Genomic DNA, 21,183 nt, shown 5'->3' on the forward strand with positions numbered 1-21,183 from the left:
TCGGGTGGCATCTAGTGCCGTCAGAAGGCCGAGGCGGGAACGGCGTCTAGGGGCACGGCGTGGAGGCGGGAATCTTCCCGCGCGTGGAGTTTTGGCAGTTTTCTCAAAACCGGCCACCTACCCGGGTTTCGCGGACCCCCCAAAAACCGCGAACCGGATCTTCATCGACATGGCGGCATCGCGGAGAAGGCTTCGAGTCGAAGAAAGAAACTCCGCCGTCGGATGAGATCGTGTACATATTTTCTGTTTTGCCCCTACGTGCGTTTTAGTGTTTAGTTTGAGTCGAGGGTATTTTGGACCCTGCGTAGTCACCTTAAATACCCCCTCGCCCCTTTCTTCTCTTGGTGCGCCAGCTAGACAGATCGCCACCACCATCTCTCCTGGCGCCGGCTCCTCCCTGTCTCTCCTCTCTGTTCCTCCCTCTTCTCTCTAGGCCTAGGATGTTAGGGATGGATTTTTGAGTTCATGTACTGAGATTGATCGGGAAAGGAGGCTCAATCATCCTTGGGCCCTCCGGGGTTTTGAATTCATTTCAATCTCATACGATTTGTGCTTTTGCTTGATTGAAATTCGATTTTCCTTTGTCGATTCTCGAACTCAAGATGACGCGTTGTTTCTTGACGATTTTGTGACTCCTTGGGGTGTTCCTAATCCATCTTGCCTAGCCCTAAAACCCTCGGATTCACGAGCTCCTTCGAATTGAAGTTTTGGCGTTTTTGAGAAAACCCCAATCTTGCTTAGGATTTCGTCGATTTCTTCCAAACCATGGAGTAATTCGTCGATTCCTTCCGTGGACATGTTCACAAGTCCCGTGTGATCATGCCTGCAAATTTTGGTGAGATTTGGACTTGATTTGGCCACTCGATCATCAAGTTCTTGGAAGAACGCGGGCTGAAAAATGTTTCTGGACAGAGTTCTTCCGAGCACCGGTTAAACCGACGCTTGTGCTCATTGGTGTCGATCAACCGGTGAGTGGGTTTTTCCTGCATTAGGGTTTTCTGTTGCTCACTTGTTGCACCGGTGTTTTAGCTCTCCATAAGCATCGGTTCAACCGGTGCATGTTTCCAGTGTGCTGTTTTTGATCGTTTGACCGGCGTATAGACTTTGGTCGACGTCGGTTCATCCGGTGATCAGAACGTTTTGATTTGGAGCTTCTCTGGTCAATTGCACTGACGCAAAAGCCTTTGATTTCGTTGGTTTAAACGGTGTGTTGAAATCTAGGTTTTGTTGCCCCTCTGGACAACTGCACCGACGCTAGAGGTTGATTTTGTCGGATCATCCGGTGTATGCACACTGGTTGAACCGACGCTGTTCAAACCTCTGCGTCGGATCAACCGGTGCGTGCCTTTCTTTTGCTGCCGGCTCTGTCTCACCGGTTTAACCGACGCCTACGTTCAAATCTGTGCGTCGGATTAACCGGTGAGTTATACAGTGCTGTGTCTTACTGTTTCTCGCGCTGCTTTTCTGTGTTTGCTTCCGCAGTTGCTCTCGTTTGTTCCTAGAGCTTTTGTGTGTTGGTGTAGCTACTCCACGCTGTGCCTAGGTCTCTTTGGGTTGGGTGTGTGCTTTGGGACTTAGCCGGAGCTTTCTTTTGCAAGAAATTTTTATTGGCTCCCATTCACCCCCTCTGGTCGCCCCTTTCGGTCCCTCAGTTTCTTTTTTGTTTTGTTTTTGTTTGGAAAGAACTCTTTCTTTTTGTTTGCGATTTTTGTTTGCGATGCATAGGCGCCCAATGAAAGAAATCCCAAAACATTTTGCATTTAATGGAAATTGAATTGCACCTCCTGTGCAATGAACTAGGCGGGGAATCCTTTTCCCTTCCGTTCCCGTAAAAGAAAAGGATTTTCTGAATATGAGCATCAGCATAGCAGAGATGTACCTGTCGCTGCCAGGCACAACCGACCATCGGCAAGTTTGATTCAGTCATAAAATTTTCACTGCAGGCATACACGCATATTGCTTAGACTTCTAAATGCTAGTGCCGACAAACATAAGACGCATTAGTCTTCTATGTTCACAACCTGTTCGGTTGCCAAACGTAGAAATTTAAAACGAGATCCCTTCATCTCTTCCTGAGACATTTTCTCCCCTCGATTTAACCTATCGAGACTACTGTTAGCAAAAAGCCCTCACTGTTCCCAGTTGCGGAACCTTACATTCGGTTTCACCAACCATTTCACGTTTCACCCCATCGATGGTCCTTAATTCGATTTCACCAACTAGCAACTTTTTTTTTTAAAGAACCAACTAGCACCTTATGCACAAATGAAATGGTTCTTCGAATTCCTTTGTAAACGGTTGCTTGGGTCAAGGCCACACTATATCCGTTGCTGGGCTGAAAGGTTCCTGCTGACCAAATTACTTTTGGACCGGTCGCAACTACTAGTATATCAGTTTTTCACTTTTGGACACAGTAAATAAAATCTTGAACCCCAGTCGTACTCGTGTCCCGCGCTTCGGACATGCTGCGACAGTGAGACTGTCAGACTGAGAGCTTGGGCCATCGATCGAGCATGAACAAAGTCAGCGGGTGGTTTTTCTTTCCCCATTTCTACTGTTACCGCACCTCTTCACTGGGAGTCTGGGACAGAGCAGAGCTGCTCTACGCACGTGTAGTCGTGTACGCATCGAAACAACTGAAGACACCGGTCGCCTTTGGCTGTGACTGCGATCGCGGCAACCGGACGGTCCCTGTCCGTCCTCCGTCGCCAGGCCTATCTCGCCAAACCACCCCCACACCTTGGCGCATTCAATACTGGCCGATCAATCGTCCCCCGGCCGGCCGCACGACGGCGAGAGCTCGGCCGACCCGTCCGTCTCGCGCCGCCGTGGACGAGGCTGGCGCCGCGCGGTCGAGCATGTAAAACGTATGGATGAATATGCGTGCCTGCCTAGACAACAGCGGCCGCCCTTGCTTCATTATATAGAGGCTTCACGATACAGGGATCACTGAGTCCTAATTAGTTACAGATCGTAATTGATCTTATTCTATCTTTAGGACTTCTATCTTTAGGACTTCTATCTCTAGTAGGACTCGGTGTATTTTTTATTACAACTCATGCGCTACTATCTATTCTAACATCCCCCTCAATCACAACTTGATTAAGTTGAGATTGTGTTGAAATTCTAAGAATCTTCTTTGAGGTAGCGCCTTAGTGAAGCCATCAGCTAATTGATCTTCCGTAGATATAAATCTGACATCAAGCAGCTTCTTACCAACTCGGTCTCGAACAAAGTGATAATCTATTTCAACATGTTTCATCCGCCCGTGAAAGATAGGGTTCGATGCTAGATACTTGGCCCCCATATTGTCACACCAAAGCCTTGCACTTTTTGGAGATGAAATATTCAACTCGGCTAATACCGATTGCACCCACATGATCTCAGCAGTAGCATCTGCCATTGCTTTGTATTCAGCCTCGGTACTGGATCGAGAGACTGTTTTCTGTTTCTTAGCACACCACGAGATCAAGTTAGGACCAAGAAAAACCGCAAAACCACCTGTAGATTTCCGGTCCTCAGTACACCCCGCCCAATCGGCGTCAGAGAAGGCACTGACCATGATAGAAGGAGACCGCCGAATGTGAAGGCCAACGCCTATGGTGTGCTTAAGAAATCGAAGTATACGCTTGACTGCAGTCCAATGATCAGTTGTTGGTGAATGAAGGTATTGACAAACCTTGTTGACTGAGAACGCAATATCTGGACGGGTAAGTGTGAGGTATTGTAAAGCACCAACAAGACTCATGTACTTGGTAGCATCTTCAGGTGACAAGGGCTGACCTTCATGTGCCGAGAGTTTCCTGCTGGCAGATAATGGCGTCGGAACTGGTTTACACGAAATCATAGCCGCACGATGCAAGAGATCATTAGTGTACTTTGTCTGTGTAAGAATTATACCAGAAGAACCATAATTGACCTCGATGCCCAAGAAATAGTGCAGAGAACCCATATCTTTCAGTGCAAAGTCATCTTTGAGAGCACGAAGCAGAGCATCAACAGCATACTGAGAAGACCCGGCCACTATAATGTCATCGACATAGACAAGAAGAAATATTGTTACCGAGCCCTTGCAAAAATAGAATAATGATATATCTGCCTTGGACGGAAGAAAACCAAGAGACTGCAATTTATCATTTAATCGAGAGTACCACGCACGAGGCGCTTGTTTCAATCCATATAAAGCCTTGTCCAACTTGCAATGATATGATGGAAACACAGGATCAATAAACCCAGGTGGTTGCTTCATGTATACTTCCTCCTCTAGAATGCCATGAAGAAACGCATTCTGCACATCTAATTGGCGAAGTACCCATCCGTGAGACACTGCAAGAGATAGAATCAACCGAATAGTAGCAGGCTTAACAACTGGACTGAACGTGTCATCATAGTCAATGCCAAGACGCTGCTTGAATCCTTTAGCAACAAGCCGAGCTTTGTGACGATCAATGGAACCATCTGCTTTATATTTCACTTTATAAACCCACTTACAGTCAATTAGGTTACGACCTGCTTGAGGAGGAACCAGATGCCAAGTCTTGTTGCGCATTAATGCATCATACTCAGCTTGCATAGCAGCCTTCCACTCGGGAGAGGACAATGCTTCCTGCAGATTATATGGTTCAGCAGAGGTGGTAAGACACGCATAGCGGATCGTACCATCAGTATAAACCTTCGGCTTGCGAATCCCGTCCTGTAGGCGTGTTCTTGGTGCAGCAACAGGAGGTGGCCCCGGGATGGGATCTGGTGCTGATGTAGAAGAGCCGGGCAGCGGAGTCGAGGTAGATGGCATGGACCTGCCAGCAGCTGCATGTGCTGCGCCGGACGCCGGGTCAGGTGACGATCTTGAAGTAGGTACCCTGACTGCTGTCGGAGACAATGCGGGAGCGCCGCCCGAGGTTGATGCGCCAGCTGTAGGCGCAGGCGCAGCTGACGGATCCACGCCAATCGGAGGCGCTGTCGGCATGCAAACAGATGGAGCTGCGCCAATCAGAGGCAATGTCGGCATGCAGGGAAACTGTGCTGATGGACACGACGGACCATCGACATGGTTCTGTTCCTGGCGTGGTCCTGTAGCAGAACTGGTCCCTGGGAGCTGCGGCTGCACAACAAGGTCAGCAGGCAAAACAGATATAGCAGGATCATTAGTCGAATTAGTAAAATTAGTATCCCCTGAATCTGTGGAAGGAAGAAGAAGGATGTCTGAGGTATAACGGGTGCCGGCACTAGGATGAAGGGAAGCAAATGGGAAAACGGTTTCATCAAAAATGACATCCCTCGAAATATAGACTCTGCCCTTAGATACATCAAGGCACTTGAACCCCTTATGCATGTTACTATAGCCCAGAAAAACACAACGTGTGGATCGGAGTTCAAGTTTGTGCTGAGTGTAGGGACGAAGGTTAGGCCAACAGGCGCAACCGAAGACACGGAAGCTGGAGTAGTCAGTTGTGGCGCCAAGAAGTTTCTGTAGTGGAGTTTCATAGGCAAGAAGCTTGGTGGGAGTGCGATTAATGAGATAGGTGGCGGTAAGAAAAGCTTCATCCCAATATTTGAGAGGCATGGAAGCATGAGCAAGTAGGGCGAGGCCCATCTCAACAATGTGACGATGCTTGCATTCGGCAACTCCATTTTGTTGATGGGTATGAGGACATGAAACTTGATGAGAGATGCCGATTGAGCGAAAAAAGGAATTAAGTTTTTCATATTCACCTCCCCAATCAGACTGCACAGCAAGAATTTTTCGATTAAGTTGGCGTTCAACGAGTTGTTGGAACTCAAGAAAATATTTAGAAACCTCAGATTTATGACGCAACAAATAAATCCAGGTAAACTTGCTGTAATCATCAATAAAGCTAACATAATATTTTTTTCGACCAAAGGAATCTAGTGCCGGACCCCAGACATCTGTAAAGATAAGCTCTAAAGGAGCGGACGACCGACTAGTGGAGACACTATATGGTAGCTGATGGGCCTTGGCACAGGCACATGCATCACAAACAGACTCATTAGTACTATCAAAAGAGGCACACGGCAAATTATTTTTGGAGACTACCCGTCGAACAATATCACGGGAGGGGTGACCTAAACGACTGTGCCATCGATGACTGGAAATTTTGATGGCACTGAACACGAGCTTCCGAAACTTGGATGTGGAGGGCGGTAGTGGGTAGAGGCCACCCCTACATGGTCCGTGCAGCAGCACCTTCTTCGTTTTTCGATCCTTAATCAAAAAGAAGTAGGGGTGAAACTCAATAAAGGTGTCATTATCAAGAGTAAAGCGATGAACGGAAATCAGATTTTTGTGTGTGGATGGGACATGAAGGACATGATTAAGAACAAGATCACGATCGGAAGTGGGAATAATAGTTTTACCAATGCGATTAATGTCCATACCTGACCCGTTTGCTGCATGAACTTGATCGTTGCCGGTGTAAGGCTCATGCATGGTGAGCCTGTCGAGATCGCCAGTTATGTGATCGGTAGCACCAGAGTCGGTGTACCAATTGTTGTCGCCGGTGGTTGCTACAGCCGCAGTGCGCTGTTCAGGGGCATCATCTTCATCGTACCGGTACCAGCAAGTCTTGGCACGATGCCCAAGCTTACCACAAATCTGACATTCTGGTCTGGATGAGTTACCAGAGCCACCACCCCGGTTAGATGAACCGCCACGGCCACGACCGCGAGCCCGGCCACGACCACGACCGCGATCATAACCAGCAGGGGCACGGCCAGCACCAGGACCACGACCGCGGGAAGCAGACATGGCCGAGGATGGGCCGCCAGTAGATGAATTTGCCTGAAGATTAGTGTGATGCTCAAAACTGAGAAGTTGGCTATAAAGCTCACTTGGTTTGATGGGATCCACCCGGGCAACCACCGCAGTGAATACTGGATTGAAGTCTTCATTGAGGCCGGCGAGAATATACGCAACGAGTTCATCGTCACGAAGCGGTGCACCAGACGCCGCAAGCTCATCGGCGTAGGTGCACATCTTGGCGTAGTAGTCAGACACCGACAGGTGATTCTTCTTTGTTGTAGCCAGTGCAATTCGCGTGTTCACAGATCGTGCCCGCGATTGCGAAGCGTAGAGGTCGCTGAGGAGACTCCAGACTTCCGCCGAAGTCGGGCACCGAGCGACATGCAGCATGGTCTCTCTGGTCAGAGACGCAAGGAGATACCCGAGGACAGCTTGGTCCCGGATAACCCAATTCGTGTACGCCGGGTTTGGTTGTTTGACGGTTTTACCGTCGACGACGACATCAATAGTCTTCTCCGGCGGCTTTTCAGCGCCGGTGACGAGATCTTCAAGCTGTGCTGCTCGAAGGGGCGGCATTACCTGAGCACTCCATAGGGGGTAATTGGATTTCGTGAGTTTCTCGCTGATCGGGACGGCGAGGATGGAGGGGATGGCGGTGGTCGATGAGGTTGATGGCACGATGGTGGAACCCATGGCGAATAGCAGTTCGTCGCTGGAGGAGGTGCTCGGCGGGATTGGATGTGTAGAGGAGTTGGCTCTATACCATGTAAAACGTATGGATGAATATGCGTGCCTGCCTAGACAACAGCGGCCGCCCTTGCTTCATTATATAGAGGCTTCACGATACAGGGATCACTGAGTCCTAATTAGTTACAGATCATAATTGATCTTATTCTATCTTTAGGACTTCTATCTTTAGGACTTCTATCTCTAGTAGGACTCGGTGTATTTTTTATTACAACTCATGCGCTACTATCTATTCTAACAGAGCAACCGCCGTCCCTCGACGCCTCCCTTTCGGGGCCCCAAGTCCTCAACTCGAGGAGGTTTCGCGTTCGCCGGGATCGCGTGCGTCCTCGCCGTTGCGACGCTGCCGTCGCACGGCGCGCAATTAACGCCCGCCCCCTGGCGCAGCCGCGCGTGCACTTTGAGTCACCGCGAAGGCGCGCGGGGGGGGGGGGGGGGGGGGGGGGGGGGTCACCACCGGCCGGCCATGGGCGGGCGTCGTTGATCCATCCACGCGCCAGCACACGGCCACCGTCGCTGTCGCGGATCGGTCTGGCTTGCAAACCCAGCTTCCTTAGCTATATAGCTCCCGTCGCAGCTCCAGCTCGCATTAATGGAACCCAGAAACGCCGTACCGCGCATGTGCCGTCGCTGCGATTGGCACGCCGGATTAGCGCCTAATTCGCTTTCGGCAATTAATAATCATAGCTGCAAATTCTAGCTTTTATATGTCATGCTTAATACTCTTCCGACAATTACAACTGCAATTTTTTTCATTCTTAATACAATGATCCGCAGCTCTAGTGCGTATTCGAGAAAGAAATAACTGCAAATTTTAGCTCTGCACACCATGCTTAATATCTTCCAACAATTAACAATCTCTCGCTTTGAAATTACAAGAAATATTTCGTTAAGATGATCTTTTAACTAACATGTATTCCGCTGATGTATGACTTTGTGGCAACAAGTTAATGTCACTAGAGTAAATTTTTATCATATAAAAATTTTTGTTGATCAAAATTTATCCTAACAAAAAGGAATATGCCTTGCATCTTTCCAAAGGACGATGATATATCATTACAAAAGAGAAATAGCCAAAGTTTTTTTTCAAGTTAGGATGTAAAAAGAAACCCACCAATTACCTTAATAAGTCGCTCATGCATGATTGGATCACTAAAACCAAAACAGCTAGCTCAGCACCTCCCATCCGCCACGCGACCAGCACTGTTTTTCACTACGACAGTAATTCTCGCAAAGAAAATAATGGAGAGAAACTCCTGCGCCCAAATAAAACGAGATTATTAGCTCGGTTCCATACTTCCGAATACTGTACTGCGCAGCAGGGTTTGTGTGCTACCGATGAAACTAACGTGAGGAGGAATAGCGACGCGTGTCCTTGTTGCCGCGGCTTAAATCCCGTGGCGGTGGCGTTTGACGTACGCGCCCGGCGCGGCAAGGCTGACCGGTTACTCGCCCGTCGGTTGTCGATCCCTGTCGTGGCATTAACACGTGCCCAGGGGTCAGTCATTTGACCGGATTAATCCCGTGGCGCTCGCCCAATCAATGCGCAGCTAGCAAGCTTAATTCTGATCGTTCTGCTATACATTTCGATCTGTAGTAGTGGTATTAGCTACGGCCTACGGTCGGGTAGACCCATGGAACGGGTCAACCTACAGTACCTCGGTGTGGATGGCCGCATACTACGTGACGTGCGTATAGTATACTCGCTCCTACGCAGTATAGCTAGCTGTACGTGTAGCAGGCAGCTAGCGTAGTAGCCTGCCGATGGAGTCGTCGTTGTCATGGCTGCGGAGCTGACTTTCCTTTGGTTCAAAGGCATCGTCCCGGCCGGCGACTGTTGACGACGATCAGTGTGACGGGTGCAACCGCTGCCGCGAGCTGTCTTAATTATACCCGATCGAGTGCGTGTTGAGCGCGTCGCCTGTGCTGAGTTTTTGCACAGTGCCGACGTTGGTGACATAAATAATGCTTAGCAAATCATGTTAAAAATCCATAATTACCCTCACGGATAGAAGTATTTCCGTGACATAAATAATGAAGACGTTTATTATTATTGCAGTATTTTTTTTCCAAAAAGAAAAAAAATACTAACCTATATTTCATGTCAAGTGCAGTCTAAGCTATTGGTAATGGGAATGAGGGATAATGCCCCTCGTGTCGCAAAAGAAGAAAGTGCAGTCTACGTACGCTGCGCACTAGCTAGAGTATAGTACATGCGAGAACTAATTGTCTTCGCGTAGTCAAAGAGGTAGTGCCACTACTTTGGGCGCGCCGCGGGCCGGGGTCTTACATGCATGGCTCTTTTCGTTTCTGACGACGTGTGCCATGACGATATATGCTGGTATTTGAATTCTGTGTGACCTGTATGTAAGTATCCAAGCCAGCCATTACACACAGGTTATTTCACAGCGACGACGTTCGTAATACAGATGCAGATCCAACAGAGAGATGAAGGGAAGTTAATTAATAATTAGCCTATGTACAGACGCGTCCACACATGATCCTGATTGTAAGGAAATGTCACGATTGTGCTGGAGGATAAAACTGCCACAGCTCAACAGCACAGCACATGCATGTCCCAAATTAATAAGCTAGTGCAACGCGTGATGGGCTCATTAGAATCAGGTACATGTGCATGTACAACAAACCGCTCTGGTACGTACTGGAGCCCGTCCTACACAGCTGATGCTACTACTGCTAGCTACCTCAGATCATATCTCATCACGTACCATACAATGATACAAGAACCACAAAGTTAACAGCAACCAAATCTCTGTCAGGCTACTACCTCGACATTATCATCATCGTCGTCGTCATCATCTCATCATCAATAATCGCTTCAAAAAAAAAAAGAGAACCTCTCATCAGTCATCAGTGGTGGAGATTGTCGCCATCGTCGTTGTTGTGGACGAAGGATGGAAACATGTCCTGCAAGAGTCCAGCGTAGTCCTGCGCCATGAAGTGCTGCATCCGGAGCGGAGCGCTGCTAGTTGTTGCCGCGGAGGTGGCCGTGGCAGCGGTAGCACCAGCCGCCGTACCCACAATGGCAGCAAGGCCATGCTGCTGGTCAGGCAGCGCATGGCTTGGCATGCCGGCGTTCGCCTGCTGCAATCCGGAGACGGCGCCGGCGCCCTCGCCGCTCATCACCAGCTGCTGCTGCGACGGCGGCGGCGGCTGCAGGAGGCCGAGCGCGTCGAAGGCGCCGCCGCCGGGCCTGAAGGTGAGGCCGCCGCCCGCGCTGGAACCGGGGATCCGGAAGTGCTGGTGGTGGAGGTTCGCGTGGTGGTGCGCGGCGAGGAGGTGGGAGCTCCCGCGCAGCGTGGCCGGGATGGGGTGCGTGTGCTTGCCCTCGTACGTGGTGATCACCACCGCCGCGTCCTGGTACGACCGCTCCACCCGCTTCTTCACCGGGCACTTCTGCGTCGTGCACCGGTAGTAGCTCCTGCATTTTGCATCATTATCGATCACCACATGCGCGTCGTGAGAACCCTAAATTCGTGGATGCGTGAGGTGACGTGGCGAGTACCGAACACCTGATTAAGTACAAAAAAAAGGAATTAACTTGTGTACACACGTATGTACCTCGGGAATGGGCTGTTCTTGACAGCTTTCTGGCCGTACTTGCGCCACCGGTAGCCGTCCTCGAGGTGGTCGACCTCGCTCTTGGTCATGAACGCGAACCGCGGCTGCCGCGGCCGCTTCTCGCCCTTGCCCTTGCCCTTCGCCGCCCTGCAGATCACACGCACACACATGCCAACTTGGTAAATCTATTCAAAAATGGCGGTAGCTAGATCTGAAAATACATGTCTTGGGCGTGCTAGTAGATGCTGCGTTCATACTTGTACAAACTACAAGTGTTATCAGTTAGTCCGTTCAAACATGCATGCTTGGCTGTCGTGGAAGAGTAGCTATGTACGGTCGTCCGACGCACGCATACATGCTGGCTTCAGGTTCACACAGTGCAACATGCAGTTCTTAAAATTCTGTTCTGCTGGATTTGGAGAGCCGTCATGGTCACAGGGTTGCAACAAAAAGGGAAGTTGCAAAGTATACTTCGATGAGATTTAATGATCAGTTGGGCAAGCTAGCTACTGATTGGATTGATCAAAGTGGTCTTCTGATCTTAAATCCTTCCGGGCCGGTGTGGTTATGATCTATGAAAACGGCAGGCAGTTGGTGCAGTCAAATTGGAGGCAGATGCCAACAATACAAGGAAGACGAAATCAAGGAGGCAAGGCAAAGCCTATATTTGTGAAGCAAAAAGGTGCACCGATCGACTTTTGTATAGTAGAACCCTAAAGATCAAGTTCTTTTTCGTTTCCTTTTCTTGGGGATGCAGCTTGCTAAACGAGAAACCCTAGCAGAGTTCACACTGCACCTTTGTCCAAACCAAAGATGGAAGCGACAACGAATAGTACTCATTTATCATGTGGATGAAGGGATTCGCTAACGAACTAGCAAGACCTTAGAGAGAAGTTACTCCATATATAAACCTGCTCCAGATCTTGATTCAAGCATGTTCTAAAGATTAACAAATCCGGCGACTAAACTTTCTGGGAGATTAAACTATAGCATCAAAGACTTGTTGGCAAATCAAACATCTGCATAATATATGAGGCAACATATAGCTGATCTATTATAAGAACAACTGCAAGATCCGGACAGAAAAAAATACTGAAGAGAAGATCGAAATCTGATTAGATCAACTCACCCTTTCTTGTTCTTCTCCTCTCCTTCCCCATCTCCCTTGCCCCCCGCCGATCCGTCCTTGCTCTCCTCCCTCTCCTCCTTCTTGCACTTCCCGGCCGACTCCTCGTCCGCTCCGGCGCCGGCGCCGCAGGCCTCGCTCGACGTCGACGACATCGACACGCTGTTCGGCGTGAGCGGCGCCGCCGTCGTCAAGCCCCCGCTGCCGGCAGCAGCGCCGGTAGTGTCCACCACGAGCTCCCGCTTCACGTCCTCGTCCACGGCCAGCACCACGTCGAAGTCGTGCCCCGCGAACGCGTCGTAGTCCAGCGGCGTCGGCGCGCTCGTGTGCAGGTAGTCCGTGAACCACGGCTGCTGCATCATCGGCGTCGGCGCGTCGGGCCGCTGCGCGAACAGCGACGCCAGCTCGTCGTGGAACTGGAAGTCCCCGGAGAGGTGGTGCTGGTGGTGGTCATGCCTCGCGCCCGACATGGAGATGGATTGGCAGGTGCCGGAGCTGCTGGCTGCTTCAGAGATCAACAAGCCCTCCAAGGTGGTGGCCTTGAGCCTGTGTGTGCTCGCTCTCTCTTCACATATAGATTGCTCCAGCTAGCAGCCTAGCGGTCAGGTGTGGCCACAGGCGAGAGAGATAGAGAGAGAGAAGGTGAGGAAAGGAAGAGGTGTGTAAGCAAGGGAGCTGCTAGCTTGGTAGAGAGTGTGATCGTGTGCGGGGGGAAAGATCAGAGATGGATGGGTGGTTGGGTGGGAGAGGGCTAATAAGGGCTCCGGTTCGAATGACTAGTTAATCTGTGGCTTGCTTAAAGTTAATGAATTGATTTGATTTCGTCCTGTCAGCAGTAAACTTTCTTTATGTTCTAGTAGCATCAGACTTTTTTACCAGTTCTCTAGAGCAAAAGTCGGTGCCAGTTCTTTTATCCTGTTCTACTCTACGACTTCTAGTTCTCCTATCGAATGGAACACGAGGAAGACGTCAAATTTTGTATTTTTTTTGAAAGCTTTCAAATTTCGTTTCTTTTGCAAATCCTACTAGCTAGGGCTGTCATTTAGAACGTGGGATTGCATCTGCCGAATTTTAGCCGATTTCCTCGCTTGGTGTGTGTTCTAACGGGCCCGTCGTGTGTTGCTTGCTGGTTACCAATTGCGGAGCTGTTTGTTTTAGACAAGAGTTTGTCTGCTTCTAAAAAGTCATTAGCAACAGTGGAGCAACACTAGTGGGGTGAGCAGTGGTCCAAGGTCACAGGCGCATATGGTGAGTCAGCAACGGCTACCGGGCACAACCGGTCACGCAGGTCAAACAGCCGGAGCTGCGTCAAACCGTTCAAACGCACCTTCACCGACACGTGTCCGTGCCGCTTTGACCGCCCACTTCTCTGACCCACCCGCGCGGCCCCTGGGTTGATGCCAGCATGACGCTGCCGGTGCCTAATCGACACCGTCCTCCGTCCAATCTCGATCCGACGGCTCCCACGCCGCGGAGCTGCGGGCCCAATAAATCTCTGCCTGGCAGGTGGGCCACACCCTAGAGTCGGAAGAGAGAGCCCCCTTCAACTTCAACAGCGACCACCGGGCACCGGCGGCGGCGAAGCCATCGGAGATGGGAGATGCCCTGTCGGCTGTCACTCGTCTGAATGAATGCGAGCGGCCGGAGCCACGCCGCGCGCGCGCGCGCGCGGCCGGGCGGCGAGCCCGTGCCCTGCCTGGGACAGGTCACGAGGTTGGTCGCGGGCGGGCCGACCGCGGACTGCGCCGGGCCTGCGGCGGCGTACGTGTACGCCCCTCGATCGATCGGGCGACGATGGCCGCCAGGCCGGCGAAAGCAACGCGAGCGCGCTGGCGGCAGCCCTCCTGGCTCCGGAGTCCGGAGTGATCCGCTCTTTCGTGTGCGTTTCGCTTGATTTGACGCGAGGGCTCGCTGTATAAGGGCGACTTTTTCGCTGCGGCGAAAAGGTTAGATTTGGCACGATCGCGCAGCGGCCGGGACGGCGGCGGCGGCGGCGGAGGATACTAAGACCGAGCTCCGCCGCTCGACGATGTGTGGTGCTGGGATCTCGCCGCAGCATTTTGTGTCATGACCCAGAATGCGCCAACGGCATGAGTAAAACGTAGTGTTGCCGGTTACGTAATAGGGTAGCTGTCTTGTGGGCCCGAGGCCGTGTAATCTCCGTGAGAGTGTTCGGCTTTATAGCCTGTGTTCCTGACGCGATGAACAAGTAAGAAACAAATTGAGAATGAAACTCTGGTCGAGGATCTGTCCTCGTTCCGCCCCCGAATCTCGCATGTCTCTGTGATTGTGCTCACGCCTCGTTCGATCGTATGCTAGGGGGATTACAGTGGTATCAGATTCAGTTTATCCTTGGCGTGTTTCCGTTTGATTCGCTGCCGTCCCCGGGTTGGAATAACCTCATCGGTGATTCCGCCGCTCCGCCGCGAATCACTACGATTCCGGCGTCCTCGCCCCGCCCACCGACTTCCAGTCGGCGGCGGCCCCCGCAAATCGCAGGTTAGCCAGTCCGGCGCCGGCGACCACCTCAGTTCTTCGCGCCGCTTAGGTCGTAGTGGGGATCTAAGGATTCGTCTCTGTTCCGCGTTGCGCTTGGATCGCGTTCATCAGTCACCACGGCGCCTCCCAAGCCCTCTGCGCAAACCCAATTCATCCTCGACGCCATGGCGACGTTCTCGCAGCGGGAGGACGATCACTGGGAGCAGATGTCGCAGAGCGTCGACCTGCTGTTCGCGCGCGTCGGCAACATCGAGCGCGTTCAGTCCCAGATGTCTGCTCAGATGGATTTGAGCGCACAGATCATGGATCAGCTACTTCGTGATCAAACCACCTTGGGGAAGCAATTGGACACCACGGGTCAAACTGTTGCTCGTCTGGCTGCCCAAGTTTCAGATTCTGACTCTGTTCCACCGCGTCGTCACTTTCGGACTTCTGGGGATCCCTCCGGATCTGGTGAGACTCATGCTCCTCACACTTTCTCTGCTCCTCATCGTACGAGTTCAGATTCTACGACTGTTCCTCGTCACGCTGTTCCTAAAATGTCATTCCCCAAGTTTGTTGGTGATAACCCTAGGATCTGGAAGGATAAGTGCCTCGATTACTTTCATATTTTTAACATTCCTGAGTCCATGTGGGTAACTTCTGCTTCGCTGAACATGGATGAAAATGCTGCTAAATGGTTACAAGTTTACAAGCTTAAACATGGTCTTGGTACTTGGTCTGAATTTATTAGTGCAGTGGAGGATCAGTTTGGTTCTTATACATATCGCGATAATATGTCTGATCTCATTGCCTTGGAACAAGAAGGTTCTCTGGATGACTATATTACTGCTTTCACCAATCTTCAATATCAAGTTGCTATGCACAATACAGGGCTCGATGAAATCTTCTTTGTCACACAGTTCATTAAAGGTTTGAGGTCTGAATTGCGTGCTGGGGTCCAGGTTCAAGTGCCCAAAACAGTTAAAAAGGCTATCATGCTTGCAAAAATTCAGTATCAGTTATTGGATGACAGGAAGCCTCGTCAGCCCAAGTTTCTTACTTCTCCTAAATCTTCCCTGTCATCAGCTAAGTCTGACACCAGGTCCTCTGCATCATCTGTTAGTCCCTTGTGGAAAGAAAGGCAGCTACGTGATTACAGGAAATCTAATGGTCTGTGTATGTATTGTGGGGACAAATATGATAAGGCTCATGCTGCTTCTTGTCGTAAAAGACCCCAACCCCAATTGAATGCTATAGTAGTCAATGATTTAGACCAAACTCTCTCCGATGAAGTGCTTACACAACTGGCTGTGGAAGATTCTTTGCAGGAGGAATTTGAACACTTGTCCCTTAATGCCTTGGCTGGTACTGCACAGGGTGATGTACTGCAACTTCGAGCCTTAGTCAAGAACAAAGTTCTTCTCATTCTGATAGATAGTGGCAGCTCTCACAGTTTTCTTAATCAGTCCTTTGTGGATTTGCTCCAACTACAGACAATTCCTTCTCCTTCTAGAGCTGTCAAGTTGGCCAATGGCCAGGTGTTACTCACTGACAAAATAGTTCCAGCCTTGGAATGGTGGTGCCAGGGGCATACTATCACAACTCAGATGCAAGTGTTGGACTTAGGAGCTTATGATGCTATTTTGGGATATGATTGGCTGAAAATGAATAGCCCAATGAATTGTAACTGGGCTGAGCACTCTGTGGAATTTTCTCACCAAGGCAAATTGATTAAGTTGCAGGGTGTTTCACCTCAACCCTTGTCATTATCTGCTGTATCAGCTAAAAGTTTGGTCAAGTGGCACCAAGGTAATGATGTTTGGGCATTGACAGCCCTTCAGTTTGGGGACTCTACCTCTCCTGTTGTTCCTGCTCCTGAACTTACTGCTTTACTGGAGGAATTTGCTGATGTTTTTCAGAAACCTACCAATTTACCTCCACCAAGAGCTTATGACCACTCAATTCCTTTATTTCCTGATGCTGTTCCATTTAATTCCAGACCATATAGATACTCTCCCATGCACAAGGATGAGATTGAGAGACAAATCAAAGAATTGTTGACAGCTGGTCTCATTACTCACAGTAGTAGCCCTTTTGCCTCACCAGTTTTGTTGGTCCAAAAAAAAAGATGGCAGCTGGAGGTTTTGTGTGGATTATAGGAAGCTCAATGACTTAACTATCAAGAACAGGTTTCCCTTACCTATCATTGAGGAGATCTTGGATGAACTGTTTGGCTCTCAGTTTTTCTCAAAGCTGGATATGACTTCAGGTTATCACCAAATTCGCATGCTTCCTGCAGATGAGTATAAAACTGCCTTTAAAACTCATCATGGTCATTTTCAATTCAGAGTTATGCCATTTGGTTTGACTAATGCTCCTGCCACGTTTCAATGCATTATGAATGAGGTTTTACAACCCTTTCTACGCAAATTTGTTTTGGTCTTTCTAGATGATATATTGGTTTATAGTGCTACTCTAGAGGACCACTTAGCACATCTCAGAGCAGTGCTGGCTCAGCTAAGACAGCATCAATTCTACCTCAAAGCTAGCAAGTGTTCTTTTGGCCAATCTCACATTGAGTATCTGGGCCATGTTATTTCTCACAAAGGTGTTGCTACTGATGCTTCCAAAACAACAGCCATGCTTCATTGGCCAGTTCCTACCACAGTAACTGAATTAAGAGGATTCTTGGGTCTGACTGGTTATTATAGGCGTTTTGTTCATCACTATGGTATAATTGCTAGACCCCTTACTAATTTGCTCAAGAAGAAACAGTTCCAGTGGACCCCTCAGGCAACCTTGGCATTTGAAGCTCTGAAAAAGGCCATGTCTGACACTCCAGTGTTAGCTCTGCCTAATTTTGCAATACCTTTTATAGTTGAGACTGATGCTTGTGCCACTGGAGTAGGGGCTGTTCTTATGCAGGAGAACAAACCAATAGCATTTCTTAGCAAAGCTTTGGGCCCAACACATCAACACCTCTCTATATATGAAAAGGAATTTTTAGCACTCATTATGGCAATTGAGAAATGGAGATCTTATCTTCAGAGGCAAGAATTCATCATCAGAACAGACCATAAGAGTTTATCCTACCTCACTGAACAAAATCTGCAGTCTGACCTCCAAAGAAAAGCCATGACTCGTTTGATGGGTCTGCATTTCAAAGTGGTTTATAGGAAAGGTAAAGAAAATGTAGCAGCTGATGCTCTCTCACGGGTTGGTCATCTAATGGCACTGCAGTCAGTTTCTGTGGCCGGTCATCTAATGGCACTGCAGTCAGTTTCTGTGGCCACTCCCAAATGGATGCAGGAAGTTCTCAATTCCTATCATACAGACCCTCTGGCACACAGTCTCCTACAGTCCTTGTCTATTACCTCTCCTGATGACAAGGGTTATTCTTTGGATAATGGCATCATCAAACATAAGAATCACATATGGCTGGGTCAGAATTCAGCTCTCAGAACTAAAGTTATTGCATCTCTCCATGCCAGTCCTATTGGAGGTCACTCAGGGATACAATCTACTTATTATAAAGTCAAAAATCTCTTTCACTGGAAGGGCCTTAAACAAGATGTAGAAGATTTTGTGAAGCAATGTGCTGTGTGTCAACAAGCCAAGCATGAACACATTCATCCTGCAAGGTTATTACAGCCATTGCCAATTCCAGATGGTGCCTGGCAAGATATTTCCTTGGACTTTATAGAAGGTTTGCCAGTTTCTGGAGGCTGCAATGTGATCTTAGTGGTAGTGGATAGATTTACCAAATATGCCCATTTTCTGCCACTGAAACATCCATTCACAGCTAGTCAGGTGGCCAAACTCCTCTTGGACTCGGTTGTCAAATTGCATGGCATTCCTAAGACAATGGTGTCAGATCGAGACAGAGTGTTTCTCAGTTCAGTGTGGCAAGATTTGTTCACTCAACTTGGCACTAAGTTGCTGCATAGCACTGCCTACCATCCTCAGACAGATGGCCAAACCGAGAGGGTCAACCAATGCCTGGAAATGTATTTACGTTGCTCTGTGCACCATTCTCCTCAGAAATGGCGAGCTTGGCTTCCACTGGCTGAACTATGGTACAATTCTTCATTTCATACGTCCTTGGCCTGTTCTCCTTTCAAGGCTCTATATGGCTACGAGCCTAATTTGGGCATTATAACAGTCAGTGGGGAGTCAGCATCTCTTGAGGCTACTGTTGGGGAGATTTTACAGGATCGGCAAGCTCATGTCGATCTGTTAAAACAGCAGCTGACCATTGCTCAGAATCGGATGAAAGTTCAGGCTGACAAAAACCATACCAACCGTTCTTTTCTAGTCGGCGACAAAGTACTACTTAAACTTCAGCCTTACACTCAATCATCAGTGGCCAACCGTCCCTATCCTAAGCTGGCTTACAAGTTCTTTGGTCCATTTGAGGTGATAGAGACTGTCGGTGCCGCTGCTTACAAACTTGCTCTACCATCCGATAGCAAGATTCACAATGTTTTTCATGTGTCACAGCTGAAGCCGTTTACACCTGATCACTCTCCTGTCTTTTCTGACATTGCTACTTTAACAGATCTTTCTACTCATGCTACTGCACCAGAGTTGATCCTTGATCGCCGGCTTGTCAAAAAGGGGAATTCTGCTGTGCCTCAGGTCCTGGTGAAGTGGTCGAAGCTTCCAGCATCATCAGCCACATGGGAGGATTACTACGTTGTCAAGCAGCAATTTCCTGCAGCATCGGCTTGGGGTCAAGCCGCAATTCAAGGGGGGACAGATGTCATGACCCAGAATGCGCCAACGGCATGAGTAAAACGTAGTGTTGCCGGTTACGTAATAGGGTAGCTGTCATGTGGGCCCGAGGCCGTGTAATCTCCGTGAGAGTGTTCGGCTTTATAGCCTGTGTTCCTGACGCGATGAACAAGTAAGAAACAAATTGAGAATGAAACTTTGGTCGAGGATCTGTCCTCGTTCCGCCCCCGAATCTCGCATGTCTCTGTGATTGTGCTCACGCCTCGTTCGATCGTAGGCTAGGGGGATTACATTTTGGTTCAGATTTCAACGCCCAGAGGTAGCTAGCGGTTTAGACAATCGGTCCACAGGTTTCTTCATGCTGCAGCACAGATCCCGTGCGTCTCACGATGGTTTAGTAGTTGGTAACAATAATAACATTATTGCTGCCGCTGCTGCTGTTTGTCTTCAGCAGATTTGAGTCCACATTATGATTTAACGCCAGCTTGACTAAGTGACGCCTTCAGCACTCTAGCAACATGGTCTCAGTTTCGTTCTCAGATGTGATCACCATCAGGTTGGCATCGTTTAAATATAGTTTGGTTTACTGTAATCGCGTGGACTAGTGATCTAGTTCCCGTGATGCAGCTCTAGGCGCTGCTTCATGCTTAGAATAGCATATATCACTCAACAACCAGCAATAATAGGCGTTTGAATTGCTTCAAAAAAAATAATAGGCGTTTGAAAACCGCACGAACTTTCTATATATATAACTGGAATGGGCGCCTAGCTGGATTATCCAGGTACACGCAGCGTTTTCTTGATGCCTTCGACAGTTGGTTGCTGAATCCCATCAGCGTTTGGTATCAGGGTACTTCATTCATCAGTCAAGACAGCGTTGGCACCCTGACTGTCGCAACCACTACCTGCAGGACGCAACGAAATTCAGAGTTCAGACACAAAGGAGGTGATGGCCCTTTGGTTCAGACTTCAAACAGAGGGATAAACGTATTATAGTCCAGCAGTGGAGTAGGAATCTTTGGTACCGTTTAATTGTTAACAAAGTTTTTTGTGCAGTGTTTATTTGTTAACTACTCGACGGTTTCTCAAGTCTTTGACATAAAAATTTATAGGATAAGTATAGGAAGCGGCCAAACCAAAGTCAATTGCAAATCTGCAGATGTATGGAAAGGACAACTGCTATCCACAAAAAACATACTTTTTGGTCCCAATAAATAGATTTACAAAGCTGACAGCAACTGGGAGGGAGCGCAGCAAGCAAAGCACGTCAAATGCGAGGCAGCCACCTACTAATTAACCTGCGTGTATCCAAAAACACGTCGCTACGTACCCCCATTGTTAATCCCCTGCGAGACCCGGCCGGCGACTTGCGATCATCTGCCGGAGCTTTGACCTTGCGCCAAAGTCCCTGTGGGCTCGCTGCCTCGCTCGCACGACACGACCCCGGAGTAAAATAATTAACCCTGGTCCATCACTTTGGTTAATCCAAGCAAAGACCGTGTCCTCACCTAATCCGCAAAGCTACGACAATAAGCATCGTCGTCCTATATATATGAAGGGAAGAAAATTATTTTTATCCCATTTTGTCGTGGCATCCTATCTACCAGCACTAGCGTGAATTTCCATGCATTTTTGAAGTTACAAGATGCCTTCAAACATGCTTTGAACTTGCAGGATATATATATACCTGTAGGGAGAATTTAAACTAAAAAAGAATTAAAATAACATTTTTATTTATTAGCCTTGCGTAGTG

At 48.9% G+C, this 21,183-nt stretch overlaps 1 protein-coding gene across 1 annotated transcript; it reads right to left on the reverse strand.

Moving 5' to 3' along the window:
- Nucleotides 1-10,025: 10,025 nt before the first annotated feature.
- LOC120697830 (WRKY transcription factor 28-like) lies at nucleotides 10,026-12,939 on the reverse strand. The gene is made up of 3 exons (XM_039981183.1): nucleotides 12,219-12,939; nucleotides 11,090-11,236; nucleotides 10,026-10,949 (listed from the first exon to the last, which is right to left on the reverse strand). The coding sequence occupies exons 1-3, from the start codon at nucleotides 12,683-12,685 to the stop codon at nucleotides 10,379-10,381; spliced, it is 1,185 nt and encodes a 394-aa protein (XP_039837117.1). The 5' UTR covers nucleotides 12,686-12,939; the 3' UTR covers nucleotides 10,026-10,378.
- Nucleotides 12,940-21,183: the final 8,244 nt, after the last annotated feature.

The sequence above is a fragment of the Panicum virgatum genome, chromosome 3K, assembly GCF_016808335.1.
Source record: "Panicum virgatum strain AP13 chromosome 3K, P.virgatum_v5, whole genome shotgun sequence".
Taxonomy (NCBI): domain Eukaryota; kingdom Viridiplantae; phylum Streptophyta; class Magnoliopsida; order Poales; family Poaceae; genus Panicum; species Panicum virgatum.

What these genes read in the sequence shown, in the direction of transcription:
- LOC120697830 (XM_039981183.1), bottom strand. Translation starts at nt 12,685, where the DNA reads ATGTCGGGCGCGAGGCATGACCACCACCAGCACCACCTCTCCGGGGAC. An exon ending in GAGGAGAAGAACAAGAAAGG is followed by an intron (nt 11,237 to 12,218) that starts GTGAGTTGATCT and finishes TGTGATCTGCAG; the next exon opens with GGCGGCGAAGGGCAAGGGCA. An exon ending in AAGAACAGCCCATTCCCGAG is followed by an intron (nt 10,950 to 11,089) that starts GTACATACGTGT and finishes TGCAAAATGCAG; the next exon opens with GAGCTACTACCGGTGCACGA.